This window comes from Lithobates pipiens, unplaced genomic scaffold, assembly GCF_037356315.1.
Source record: "Lithobates pipiens isolate NorthernLeopardFrog02 unplaced genomic scaffold, aLitPip1_a1.2 Scaffold_30, whole genome shotgun sequence".
NCBI classification, from domain to species: domain Eukaryota; kingdom Metazoa; phylum Chordata; class Amphibia; order Anura; family Ranidae; genus Lithobates; species Lithobates pipiens.
This window is the reverse complement of record NW_027507791.1, coordinates 85552056-85565553: the sequence shown is the minus strand read 5'-3', so window position 1 is coordinate 85565553 and position 13498 is coordinate 85552056. Positions and strand designations below refer to the sequence as shown.

Genomic DNA, 13498 nt, shown 5'->3' with positions numbered 1-13498 from the left:
CTGTTAGACGTACAGTATTTAATAAAGCCACTAACAGCTGAACCCAGCAGTCTGGTACAAGGCTTCGGTGAAGACTGGAAAAATCTAGGGGGGATACGGGGCGCTTTGATCTTTAAACATCCTCATCTATGTTTGCTCATTGGGTGAGGCACATGATAATGGTTCCTTGGCATGGTTGAGGATGAGCAGATTTCTCCCCTACCCCCTTCTTTGCTTGATGTCCAACTTTGACCAGCCTATGGCAGTGTAGGATCAGGTATAATGAAAAAGTACAGTAACTCCCATAGCTGAACTGAAATCTGTTCTAAGAGTAACTGTATTTCGAACATACATTTTGCATTGCTTAATTGGGCAATACTTACAGGGAGCGACGGGCAAGAAAACATCTGCCTGTACTCTGTAGCCACATTTGTTCTTGATGCTTATTATTTAACTCACCTGACAGAAGAAGCATTCCAAGTCAGCTTTGTACTTCTTTTCCTTTCTCAGGATTGTTCCCCCTGAACAATCTCTAGGTGATCAGTACACACCAGGTTGTGTAATACCTAAGTAATACCTAATACCCACTAGTGGTGCTATTTGATATTAGGTATTACTTTCACTGAATTCTGGTGATATTGTACAACATTGGGTAACACAGGCACCAAATCAGGTAGTAAATGCATACTTCATATATTGTCATCCAATATGGTTGGTAACTTGGTACACATAAAATGGATTTACAATGGTAATAACACAATATAGCGTACAAAGTGATTAACAGTAGAGACAAGACATAAGATGACATTTGGTGTCCAGATCAGCATAAACTGTAGGAAGGCCACCTAAAGTGCAGCAGTAGTAAAGTTTAATCTACCAACCTGGAACTATACTGCCGGAGTGCATTCATGGTGGTATGCTAGTCTTAGATTGACTGGGTATGCACTGCCCAAAAGAAAAGGAGGATGGTAGCAAAGGGAAACACAGGGGGCTTGCAGAATAATTATCACAAGAGGAGAAGTTCTTTGAGATGTTTTTCTGACAACTATCCGTGGGCTCCTTTAAGAGTGTTGGTGCAATTAATGACAGTACCAGTTAACCTGAATGCAGTATTGGTACAGTGTAAGTATGGTATAGTCTCAGCACAGGTGCAAGGTAGATATGGTTCAGATGCAGTAAAGGTTTGGTGTAATGTGGTATAGGTGCATTCTATGTTTAGAATAAGTGTGTTATGGATTGGGTACACTTGGTGTCCTGCTCTCAATGGCTCAGTCCCTGCTAGCAATATCAGCAATGGGCTCCTCCCACCAGTCCCCTGGCTGCTCCAGTGACCTCTCACTATAGAAAGGGGTACCCACTCAGTCTCTCCTTGAAAGCCTCCAGTGATCATTGGTGAGACACATAGGGTGAGTGCTTGCATCAGTTTTCCTGCGGTAGCAGTGCGGGTGCTGTGACATGGGTTGTGATGCGCTGGCCCGGGTGTCCTCATTGCCAGTCTCAGGCTTGAATCTCCGTTGGTATGGTCTCCCTCTGGTAGGCAAATATCCAGACAGAAGTGCTCTCTCTTTAACTCTCTTGGTGCCAAGAGGAAAAACTTCCCTGGACAATTTAAAACAAATCTCACCACTCCTCCTACTATGCAGTGGCTACTGGAATGTGTAGTGTAAGGAGTGTATTTTTCCCATTATATGGCTGCCATTTCAAATGACAACTCCCAGTCTATGGATTTGTTTGGCTTTAGCTCTCCCTCTGCTGGCCGGAAGAGAACGGTGCAGCATAACACCAGTATCTCAGTAGAGGAAGAGAAGAATAAAAGGTCTTCTTCTCCATATTGCAGTAGTCTAGGACGTAGCCCAGGACATGGCTACAGATTTAATTATTATTTTACAAAGGATTTATTAATGTATAATCCAACATATCAGGACAGCATTTAGATGGTTACATTGTGTAATTTGCAAACATAAGACAAAAAACAAATAGCAGCGGCATTACGCGGGTTTCAAGCATAACATCAGCTACAGATTTAATTCACAACTTGTTGTAGGACTGTATTACAGTTCTTATGTTTAGAGCAGCAAAAATGTAGAACTTCCTTGCTCAGCCAGTGGTATAGGCTAGAAGTGTTGAAATTTAAAAAAAACTCTAGACACCTTCTTCACCTTGGGCGTAATATACATGCATGTTCTTGAAGACTTAATCTGATGCACACTAATGCACACATGTAGGTTGGATTGGATTGACTTTTTCCAATCTTATCTACTATGTAACTAAATACAAATATTGAACAGATACAGTAAGCTACAGTAAATCCAATGAGCAGCACAGAAGAGCAACTATACATGACCTTATCTTAACATGGTCCAGAATTTAGAGAATAATTCTGAAATGTATAGATCTAAATGAAGACGTGTTTTTGAAAAAGTGCGCAATTTGTATACCATGGGTTATACAGTAACTGTTTTCTTTCACTTTGGAATTGGATTTTCTTTAGCTGACACCATTTAGGTGGAACTGTGCTTAGTGTTGAATTCTGTTTTCCAGCTACAAGAGGTAATTGACACAGCAGATGAAGTTCTACCCAGGTGTTCCAAAGACCAGAGTAAGTCTTTACAGCAAAAGCAGCAGGAGGTGGTGGAAAGATGGGAGCTGATCAAGAACAAAGTGGAGAAAAGAAGGACTGACCTGGAACAAGCATGTAAACTCTATTTCTTCTTGGCTGCTGTAAGTTCATAATTTTGTAGGATAACAGATGTACATTACACTCTAGTAACCCATACACTGCAGCAGATTATGTGGTTCCAATCAGTCTGAGGGTTAGCTGGTGGTGCAATTGGATTACTCCGCAATATGTTAGAAGCCTGCATTTGTATTAGGATTTTTTAACTTGAAGCATGTACAAAATCTATAAATGCATTGTATTGGTATCAAAGGTTTGTAACTCCTTAATAAACTCAGTACTCTAGATGCTGCTTTCTATGAACTGCTGAGGTCATAGTAAATTGTGATGAGGGTACACAGGACTATTTGCTATGGAACCCAAGGCAAGATACTGTATGTCCATCTTTGAAGTGGAGACTTCTCCTTGTCAAGTGTCAGCTCAGTGTTATCATTGTCTATTTAACTTTGCAGTTGGTAAGGGTTTCAATATGAGAATCACGTGTAGACTGGAGGGGAACACTAGCTGGCTGTGAATCATAGATAAATATAATCTGGAACCGAGCTGTGGAGCTGTGACCAATCCTCCTTATATGAACATTAGACAGCTGTCTCTCTTGTAACCCTTTATTTGAGTAACACAAGCTAAGTCTTGCTTTACAAAGACTGGGTTTTATCAATAAAAACAGCTTATTATATGCTAAAGACCATGCATACATGCTTTTCCTCCTCTATCACCATCATGTTTAAAAAAAAAACAACAGGGAAGAGACTATAGGCTACAGGTAGTAGGTACTGATAGCAGCTTTCCTTCTGTACATGTAACGGGGCATCCTGTCTAGTATGCTGGGCAATCCTGGTACCACATGGGTTTTAGGTAGCATATGTGAGTTGATGGGTATAAGTTTCTGCAGTTACAATACATTTCTTAGAGGTTCTCGATCAGGTAAGCACAATTTATTTCATGCACTTGTTATTTTTTTCCTTGTTCAGTGATTTTATTGGAGGTTTAACCAGGGCTGGCCCCAGACATTGTGCTGCCTGGGTTAAAAAAATAGAAATCAGGCCCATCAAAAGGCCCCCACATCCATTATTTTATATCATGATAATTAAAACTAAAATTAAATTTTAAACATTGTGCTCAGAATGCAGGGTTTCATAAGTGCATTGCTCTCAGAATGTAGGGATCAGGAGTGCATTACGCTCAAAATGCAGGGAACATGAGTGCGTTGCACTCAGAATTCGGGGGTTCAGGAGTGCGTTGTGTTCAGAATGCAGGGTTCATAAGTGCTTTGCACTCAAAATGCAGGGTTCAGGAGTGCATTGCACTCAGAATGCAGGGTCAGTAGTGCGTTGCACTCAGAATGCAGGGTTCAGGAGTGTGTTGCACTCAGAATGTAGGGATCAGGAGTGAATTGCACTCAGAATGCAGGGTTCATGAGTGTATTAGGCTAAGAATACAGGGATCAGGAGTGCATCAGCTTAAGAATGCAGGGATCAGGAGTGCGTTAGACTCAGAATGCAGGGATCCGAAGTGCGTTGGCTCAGAATGCAGGGATCAGGAGTGCATTAGGCTCAGAACACAGGGATCAGGAGTGAATTAGGCTCAGAATGCAGGGATCAGGGGGATGGGGGGATAATGTGAAGGTTGGTAGAGGACACTGCTATGGGGGGTGGTATTGCCCATAACAGTGTCCTCTGCCCCCTTCACATCACCCCCGATACATACACACAGTGTCTTCTGCCCCCTTTGCCCTATAGCAGTGACCTCTGGTCACTTCTCAACCCCCCCCCCCCTTTCCCTCCCATAGCAGTGTCCTACCCCAGAGCAGAAGGCAGCACAGTTCTAAACAGAGGCCAGGAGCAGGAGCCAGCAAAGTGACTTTCCATATTAGCAAGCTGGTGATTGGTTGCTTAGGACTGCCCTGTGTCCTAGTAACCAATCACCTGTGGTTTAACTTCAAAAGTTAATTTGAGCATCTCCCTCTCCTGCCCTCCGTTCTGAGCTATGCTGCCTCCTGCTTTCTGCTGTTCACTGATGACAGTGGCAGAGGAGGCTTGTGGAGGTGGAGGGAGAGTATGGGACAAGCATGGCTAAAGGGGTTGGAGGCTGGGTGGGGAAAGACGGACCTGCAGCTAGAAGGTGGGGGACACAGAAACCTGCTTGTGGTCTACCTGTCACCTGCTTGCAGTTGACACGTGGACCATGATCGTCAATTTGCTGCCCCCCTTCAAAGTTCCGCCTGGGTCCAATATATGCTCCATTCAACAATTATCAACTCAAGGTCTACAGGACAATTACAACAAGGCACAAATAATCAATGGGCCTTGATGATATGCCATTTAAGCACCACTTGTTCATGTTTATATAATGATTGTAACATTACAGTTTAAGTGAGAAGAATGGTGGAATCACAACAACTCTAATCTATTCAGAAGGCGAAAGCTCACAGTCAAGGTGGATGAAGAGATTGAAAGAAGCACTGGCTTCTTTAATCATGTAGACTTCACACCATGTGTGTGGGGATGAATTGCTTAATGCTAGAAAAAATGGACGGTAACACCCCAATGCAGGGTCAGAGGGCGCTGATCACCCCTGGTATGTTGAAAACAAAAAACGAAAGTATCCCCAGAGTGGGGTTTTTTAACAGCGTAAATTACCTGTGGAGGCTAGTTTATGTATATATGGAAATAAATACTGACATGTGGCAAAAAAATAATAATACAAATGTTTATTAGTAAAAAAGAGGATTGAACAGGTGACACAGTGGTCAGGGACTGAGCTCCACTAAGTGAATAAAAATATATGATATTACATGGATAAACAGAATACAATTATAATGCCTAGACCATAATACCACTGTAGATACAGTAAAAAATAGATAATGTGGACCCTTTACGCGTTTCGACCCTCTCGGGGGTCTTCTTCAGAAGGTTTTTATCTATTGTAAAAGAAGGAAGACAAACATAAATACATATCCATACATGGTGCACTGTACTGTACTAGAAATAATCTGCTGTAAGCAGAATATACACCAAACATTGCATGGTTACATAATTAACAGTCAATTGGTATACATTGCATAATAGATACCTATATCATTCACGTAGGAGATCCTCTTTGAAAGACAGAAATAAGCTCCGCCATTTCTCCCATATCCTTCACAGATGCGCCAAACTTGCATAGTTGAAGTTGGTCGCTATGCTCTACCGAAAAGGGAGAGCAAGGGAACGGAGTTCAAGGGATAAATGACTTACAGGGGATCACATCGCTATTGCTACCTCCAATATAAAATAGTGGAGGAGGGTATAGGTATAGGTAGACAGAAGTCGGGAGGGGGACAACCTACAATAAAAACAAAAGAAGATATAAGGATGTATATATATATATATGAAAAATCCCTATTCAGGGGCTGTCCCCCCTGTATAGGGGGACAGAAAATATACCCACATGTAATATGACGGGTATATAAGTATAGAGGTAAGCCATACTACTTGAGTGTAGCATGCCATACACGATTAGAGTTTAAGCAGATGATAATAAAAGCTAAAGATCATTGTAAGTGCCCAGTGATGAGTCAGCAACGACAGACAACGCCAGATGACAAAGAAGAAAATAAGTGAAATAAAGACACAGCATGTGCAAAATCTAATACCCCAGCATGACTGGTGATGAAAGTAAGATGGTGAAAAGTAAAATAAAAATACACCATGTTCTGGAGTCCAACGTGCCCCAGCGTAACAAAAGTAAGTGTGGAAAAAGGTGGTATATATATATACCTGTGGTTAATATCAAGTAAGTGCACGTTATGTAGCAGAGCCAAAAAGGGGCAATATAATGGGGATAGTAGTTGATTAGAAATGATGAGCTTTACAATCAAACCCCTCAGATACTTATACTGTCATGGGACAGAAAAGACCTTTTATCTGCAAATAAACAAGAGATAGTATTAAACTCCTGCAAGCAGAGCTATATATAGGCAGTAAGGAGAGTAGTAAAGCATTCAGTAAAATAATCCAGTGACTTACCCTGCACCTAAAGTCAGTGCTAATGCTATCCTGTAGTAAACAGAGTGAATTGCCAGTGTGAGGAGGTGGGATATAAATCATGTGTCGTTCAATTAGCTGAATCAAATTAGGAACTCCACCTGTCTAACCATAGCCTCATTTGGTCGCCATATAGGTTGATTAGAAATAATGAGCTTTCCAATCAAACCCCTCAGATACTTATACTGTCATAGGACAGAAAAGACCTTTTATCTGCAAATAAACAAGAGATAGTATTAAACTCCTGCAAGCAGAGCTATATATAGGCAGTAAGGAGAGTAGTAAAGCATTCAGTAAAATAATCCAGTGACTTACCCTGCACCTAAAGTCAGTGCTAATGCTATCCTATAGTAAGCAAAGTGAATTGCCAGTGTAAGGAGGTGGGATATAAATATCCCATGTGTCGTTCAATTAGCTGAATCAAATTAGGAACTCCACCTGTCTAACCATAGCCTCATTTGGTCGCCATATTGGCCGACCGGATGTGGTCCCCTCGGCGTTCCGGAAGTGACCTTCCCAACATGGCGGGAAGGTACACAGTAGTGTCGCACCGGCGTGACGTCGGCACGTCACGTCGCACGCGTGCAACACGCGTGCGCAGTGAGGTGCCGCGTCCGTTACTGTTCCGGAATGCCGCCGACCAGATGCATTGTCCCGGGGGGACGGGTGGTACCTACCCGCACAAGCCCCGGGACGAACGGGGAGAGGAGTGCGCGCGCCAATGCCGCTCCCCTCTTCTGGTCGTGAAGCCATACCCAAGCAGTCCACCCTATGTGCAGCGAAAGGAGCAAGTATGCTCGAATGGCACTATCTGATGGAGAAAGAGGGGAAATGCACACAAGCTTATCCGTCATAGAGTGTATAGAAAAATATATAAAAGGACATTTTGATACATTTAATAGCAACATGTCAGGAGTAAAAATAAATATAAAAATAGCACAAAAACATTTCATAATGAATATATCATTTACAGGTAAACTGGGTATACATAAGAAAATCATCTACTGGTTGGTATACAGAATATGGCAAGCTGGTTATCGGATGGTGAGGCCATATATACATACTACGTTACTGTATCACATATATGCACATATACTCCCATCAGGCGCAGAGAGGAGCAAATAAGGATAATCAATATAATCATCCTATTTAGGGAATTAGTGGAGCACCTATGTAAATGTGAACATTTGCACGTGTGTGATATGTTAACTTTATAGGTGCCTTGGGGGGCTATATCTAAGGCCCAAACCAAGATTGTTCCAATTATCGCCTTGGAAGCTATTCATGTTGACAATAAAAGACAAAAGACAATCGACAATAGCCGAAAAGTGCCAAATTCAAATAGTACTAAACCAAGTAGAGCTCATGGCCCAGACCTCTGTATGTTACCGAATGGGGAAGGGTGTTTAACCACCCGGGTTTTAGAAGACTAGAAAAAATGGACGGTAACACCCCAATGCAGGGTCAGAGGGCGCTGATCACCCCTGGTATGTTGAAAACAAAAAACGAAAGTATCCCCAGAGTGGGGTTTTTTAACAGCGTAAATTACCTGTGGAGGCTAGTTTATGTATATATGGAAATAAATACTGACATGTGGCAAAAAAATAATAATACAAATGTTTATTAGTAAAAAAGAGGATTGAACAGGTGACACAGTGGTCAGGGACTGAGCTCCACTAAGTGAATAAAAATATATGATATTACATGGATAAACAGAATACAATTATAATGCCTAGACCATAATACCACTGTAGATACAGTAAAAAATAGATAATGTGGACCCTTTACGCGTTTCGACCCTCTCGGGGGTCTTCTTCAGAAGGTTTTTATCTATTGTAAAAGAAGGAAGACAAACATAAATACATATCCATACATGGTGCACTGTACTGTACTAGAAATAATCTGCTGTAAGCAGAATATACACCAAACATTGCATGGTTACATAATTAACAGTCAATTGGTATACATTGCATAATAGATACCTATATCATTCACGTAGGAGATCCTCTTTGAAAGACAGAAATAAGCTCCGCCATTTCTCCCATATCCTTCACAGATGCGCCAAACTTGCATAGTTGAAGTTGGTCGCTATGCTCTACCGAAAAGGGAGAGCAAGGGAACGGAGTTCAAGGGATAAATGACTTACAGGGGATCACATCGCTATTGCTACCTCCAATATAAAATAGTGGAGGAGGGTATAGGTATAGGTAGACAGAAGTCGGGAGGGGGACAACCTACAATAAAAACAAAAGAAGATATAAGGATGTATATATATATATATGAAAAATCCCTATTCAGGGGCTGTCCCCCCTGTATAGGGGGACAGAAAATATACCCACATGTAATATGACGGGTATATAAGTATAGAGGTAAGCCATACTACTTGAGTGTAGCATGCCATACACGATTAGAGTTTAAGCAGATGATAATAAAAGCTAAAGATCATTGTAAGTGCCCAGTGATGAGTCAGCAACGACAGACAACGCCAGATGACAAAGAAGAAAATAAGTGAAATAAAGACACAGCATGTGCAAAATCTAATACCCCAGCATGACTGGTGATGAAAGTAAGATGGTGAAAAGTAAAATAAAAATACACCATGTTCTGGAGTCCAACGTGCCCCAGCGTAACAAAAGTAAGTGTGGAAAAAGGTGGTATATATATATACCTGTGGTTAATATCAAGTAAGTGCACGTTATGTAGCAGAGCCAAAAAGGGGCAATATAATGGGGATAGTAGTTGATTAGAAATGATGAGCTTTACAATCAAACCCCTCAGATACTTATACTGTCATGGGACAGAAAAGACCTTTTATCTGCAAATAAACAAGAGATAGTATTAAACTCCTGCAAGCAGAGCTATATATAGGCAGTAAGGAGAGTAGTAAAGCATTCAGTAAAATAATCCAGTGACTTACCCTGCACCTAAAGTCAGTGCTAATGCTATCCTGTAGTAAACAGAGTGAATTGCCAGTGTGAGGAGGTGGGATATAAATCATGTGTCGTTCAATTAGCTGAATCAAATTAGGAACTCCACCTGTCTAACCATAGCCTCATTTGGTCGCCATATAGGTTGATTAGAAATAATGAGCTTTCCAATCAAACCCCTCAGATACTTATACTGTCATAGGACAGAAAAGACCTTTTATCTGCAAATAAACAAGAGATAGTATTAAACTCCTGCAAGCAGAGCTATATATAGGCAGTAAGGAGAGTAGTAAAGCATTCAGTAAAATAATCCAGTGACTTACCCTGCACCTAAAGTCAGTGCTAATGCTATCCTATAGTAAGCAAAGTGAATTGCCAGTGTAAGGAGGTGGGATATAAATATCCCATGTGTCGTTCAATTAGCTGAATCAAATTAGGAACTCCACCTGTCTAACCATAGCCTCATTTGGTCGCCATATTGGCCGACCGGATGTGGTCCCCTCGGCGTTCCGGAAGTGACCTTCCCAACATGGCGGGAAGGTACACAGTAGTGTCGCACCGGCGTGACGTCGGCCATGAGCTCTACTTGGTTTAGTACTATTTGAATTTGGCACTTTTCGGCTATTGTCGATTGTCTTTTGTCTTTTATTGTCAACATGAATAGCTTCCAAGGCGATAATTGGAACAATCTTGGTTTGGGCCTTAGATATAGCCCCCCAAGGCACCTATAAAGTTAACATATCACACACGTGCAAATGTTCACATTTACATAGGTGCTCCACTAATTCCCTAAATAGGATGATTATATTGATTATCCTTATTTGCTCCTCTCTGCGCCTGATGGGAGTATATGTGCATATATGTGATACAGTAACGTAGTATGTATATATGGCCTCACCATCCGATAACCAGCTTGCCATATTCTGTATACCAACCAGTAGATGATTTTCTTATGTATACCCAGTTTACCTGTAAATGATATATTCATTATGAAATGTTTTTGTGCTATTTTTATATTTATTTTTACTCCTGACATGTTGCTATTAAATGTATCAAAATGTCCTTTTATATATTTTTCTATACACTCTATGACGGATAAGCTTGTGTGCATTTCCCCTCTTTCTCCATCAGATAGTGCCATTCGAGCATACTTGCTCCTTTCGCTGCACATAGGGTGGACTGCTTGGGTATGGCTTCACGACCAGAAGAGGGGAGCGGCATTGGCGCGCGCACTCCTCTCCCCGTTCGTCCCGGGGCTTGTGCGGGTAGGTACCACCCGTCCCCCCGGGACAATGCATCTGGTCGGCGGCATTCCGGAACAGTAACGGACGCGGCACCTCACTGCGCACGCGTGTTGCACGCGTGCGACGTGACGTGCTGACGTCACGCCGGTGCGACACTACTGTGTACCTTCCCGCCATGTTGGGAAGGTCACTTCCGGAACGCCGAGGGGACCACATCCGGTCGGCCAATATGGCGACCAAATGAGGCTATGGTTAGACAGGTGGAGTTCCTAATTTGATTCAGCTAATTGAACGACACATGGGATATTTATATCCCACCTCCTTACACTGGCAATTCACTTTGCTTACTATAGGATAGCATTAGCACTGACTTTAGGTGCAGGGTAAGTCACTGGATTATTTTACTGAATGCTTTACTACTCTCCTTACTGCCTATATATAGCTCTGCTTGCAGGAGTTTAATACTATCTCTTGTTTATTTGCAGATAAAAGGTCTTTTCTGTCCTATGACAGTATAAGTATCTGAGGGGTTTGATTGGAAAGCTCATTATTTCTAATCAACCTATATGGCGACCAAATGAGGCTATGGTTAGACAGGTGGAGTTCCTAATTTGATTCAGCTAATTGAACGACACATGATTTATATCCCACCTCCTCACACTGGCAATTCACTCTGTTTACTACAGGATAGCATTAGCACTGACTTTAGGTGCAGGGTAAGTCACTGGATTATTTTACTGAATGCTTTACTACTCTCCTTACTGCCTATATATAGCTCTGCTTGCAGGAGTTTAATACTATCTCTTGTTTATTTGCAGATAAAAGGTCTTTTCTGTCCCATGACAGTATAAGTATCTGAGGGGTTTGATTGTAAAGCTCATCATTTCTAATCAACTACTATCCCCATTATATTGCCCCTTTTTGGCTCTGCTACATAACGTGCACTTACTTGATATTAACCACAGGTATATATATATACCACCTTTTTCCACACTTACTTTTGTTACGCTGGGGCACGTTGGACTCCAGAACATGGTGTATTTTTATTTTACTTTTCACCATCTTACTTTCATCACCAGTCATGCTGGGGTATTAGATTTTGCACATGCTGTGTCTTTATTTCACTTATTTTCTTCTTTGTCATCTGGCGTTGTCTGTCGTTGCTGACTCATCACTGGGCACTTACAATGATCTTTAGCTTTTATTATCATCTGCTTAAACTCTAATCGTGTATGGCATGCTACACTCAAGTAGTATGGCTTACCTCTATACTTATATACCCGTCATATTACATGTGGGTATATTTTCTGTCCCCCTATACAGGGGGGACAGCCCCTGAATAGGGATTTTTCATATATATATATATACATCCTTATATCTTCTTTTGTTTTTATTGTAGGTTGTCCCCCTCCCGACTTCTGTCTACCTATACCTATACCCTCCTCCACTATTTTATATTGGAGGTAGCAATAGCGATGTGATCCCCTGTAAGTCATTTATCCCTTGAACTCCGTTCCCTTGCTCTCCCTTTTCGGTAGAGCATAGCGACCAACTTCAACTATGCAAGTTTGGCGCATCTGTGAAGGATATGGGAGAAATGGCGGAGCTTATTTCTGTCTTTCAAAGAGGATCTCCTACGTGAATGATATAGGTATCTATTATGCAATGTATACCAATTGACTGTTAATTATGTAACCATGCAATGTTTGGTGTATATTCTGCTTACAGCAGATTATTTCTAGTACAGTACAGTGCACCATGTATGGATATGTATTTATGTTTGTCTTCCTTCTTTTACAATAGATAAAAACCTTCTGAAGAAGACCCCCGAGAGGGTCGAAACGCGTAAAGGGTCCACATTATCTATTTTTTACTGTATCTACAGTGGTATTATGGTCTAGGCATTATAATTGTATTCTGTTTATCCATGTAATATCATATATTTTTATTCACTTAGTGGAGCTCAGTCCCTGACCACTGTGTCACCTGTTCAATCCTCTTTTTTACTAATAAACATTTGTATTATTATTTTTTTGCCACATGTCAGTATTTATTTCCATATATACATAAACTAGCCTCCACAGGTAATTTACGCTGTTAAAAAACCCCACTCTGGGGATACTTTCGTTTTTTGAATTGCTTAATGCTAGCCCAGCGCACTGACATTCCAAAATCCATGGCCCAGTTCATATGAAAATATGACGCTCTGCATTAAAACACAGCACAACATATTGCAACGTGTTACAATGCGATTTGACTTGCATTAAAGTGTTGCTAAATGGAGACGTGTTAATTGCCATAATTCATTCACATAAATCCAGCGCTACCACACAAATTGTGAACCAAATTCAATAAATAAAATAAATGATGGCTGCAGCTGTTTTCATGTGCTCCGACGCCAAAAAATGCAATAAAATGAAATAAAACTGAGCGCAATCAAACACAACTAAATCATATACATAGAATATAAATCACTTTTAAAGCGGGAGTCCGTCGGGACTCCTCGTTTTTTTTTTTTTTAAAAGCCAGCAGCTACAAATACTGCAGCTGCTGACTTTTAAAATAGTGACACTTACCTGTCCAGCGCGCCCGCGATGTCGGCACCCGAAGCCGATCTGTAGATCGTTTCTCGGGTGCTGCCGCCGC

The 13498-nt window shown here is 41.3% G+C and overlaps 1 protein-coding gene and 3 long non-coding RNA genes across 6 annotated transcripts in view; 2 read left to right on the top strand and 2 right to left on the bottom strand.

Annotated features, from left to right (window-relative positions):
- The window catches only part of SPTBN5 (spectrin beta, non-erythrocytic 5), a 404631-nt gene that overhangs the window by 183514 nt on the left and 207619 nt on the right, over positions 1–13498 (top strand). For all 3 annotated transcript variants that reach the window (XM_077464540.1, XM_077464541.1, XM_077464539.1), the window contains exon 32: positions 2521–2700. In XM_077464540.1, coding sequence (XP_077320666.1) covers positions 2521–2700 — 180 coding nt within the window. The remainder of the gene's footprint in view (positions 1–2520; positions 2701–13498) is intronic.
- On the bottom strand, positions 5352–6698 carry LOC143943046 (uncharacterized). Its single transcript, XR_013264874.1, has 4 exons — positions 6664–6698; positions 6415–6561; positions 5729–5980; positions 5352–5576 (listed from the first exon to the last, which is right to left on the bottom strand). It is a non-coding gene; the product is annotated as an uncharacterized LOC143943046 (long non-coding RNA).
- On the bottom strand, positions 8287–9633 carry LOC143943045 (uncharacterized). Its single transcript, XR_013264873.1, has 4 exons — positions 9599–9633; positions 9350–9496; positions 8664–8915; positions 8287–8511 (listed from the first exon to the last, which is right to left on the bottom strand). It is a non-coding gene; the product is annotated as an uncharacterized LOC143943045 (long non-coding RNA).
- Positions 11534–12880, top strand: LOC143943047 (uncharacterized). The gene is made up of 4 exons (XR_013264875.1): positions 11534–11568; positions 11671–11817; positions 12252–12503; positions 12656–12880. It is a non-coding gene; the product is annotated as an uncharacterized LOC143943047 (long non-coding RNA).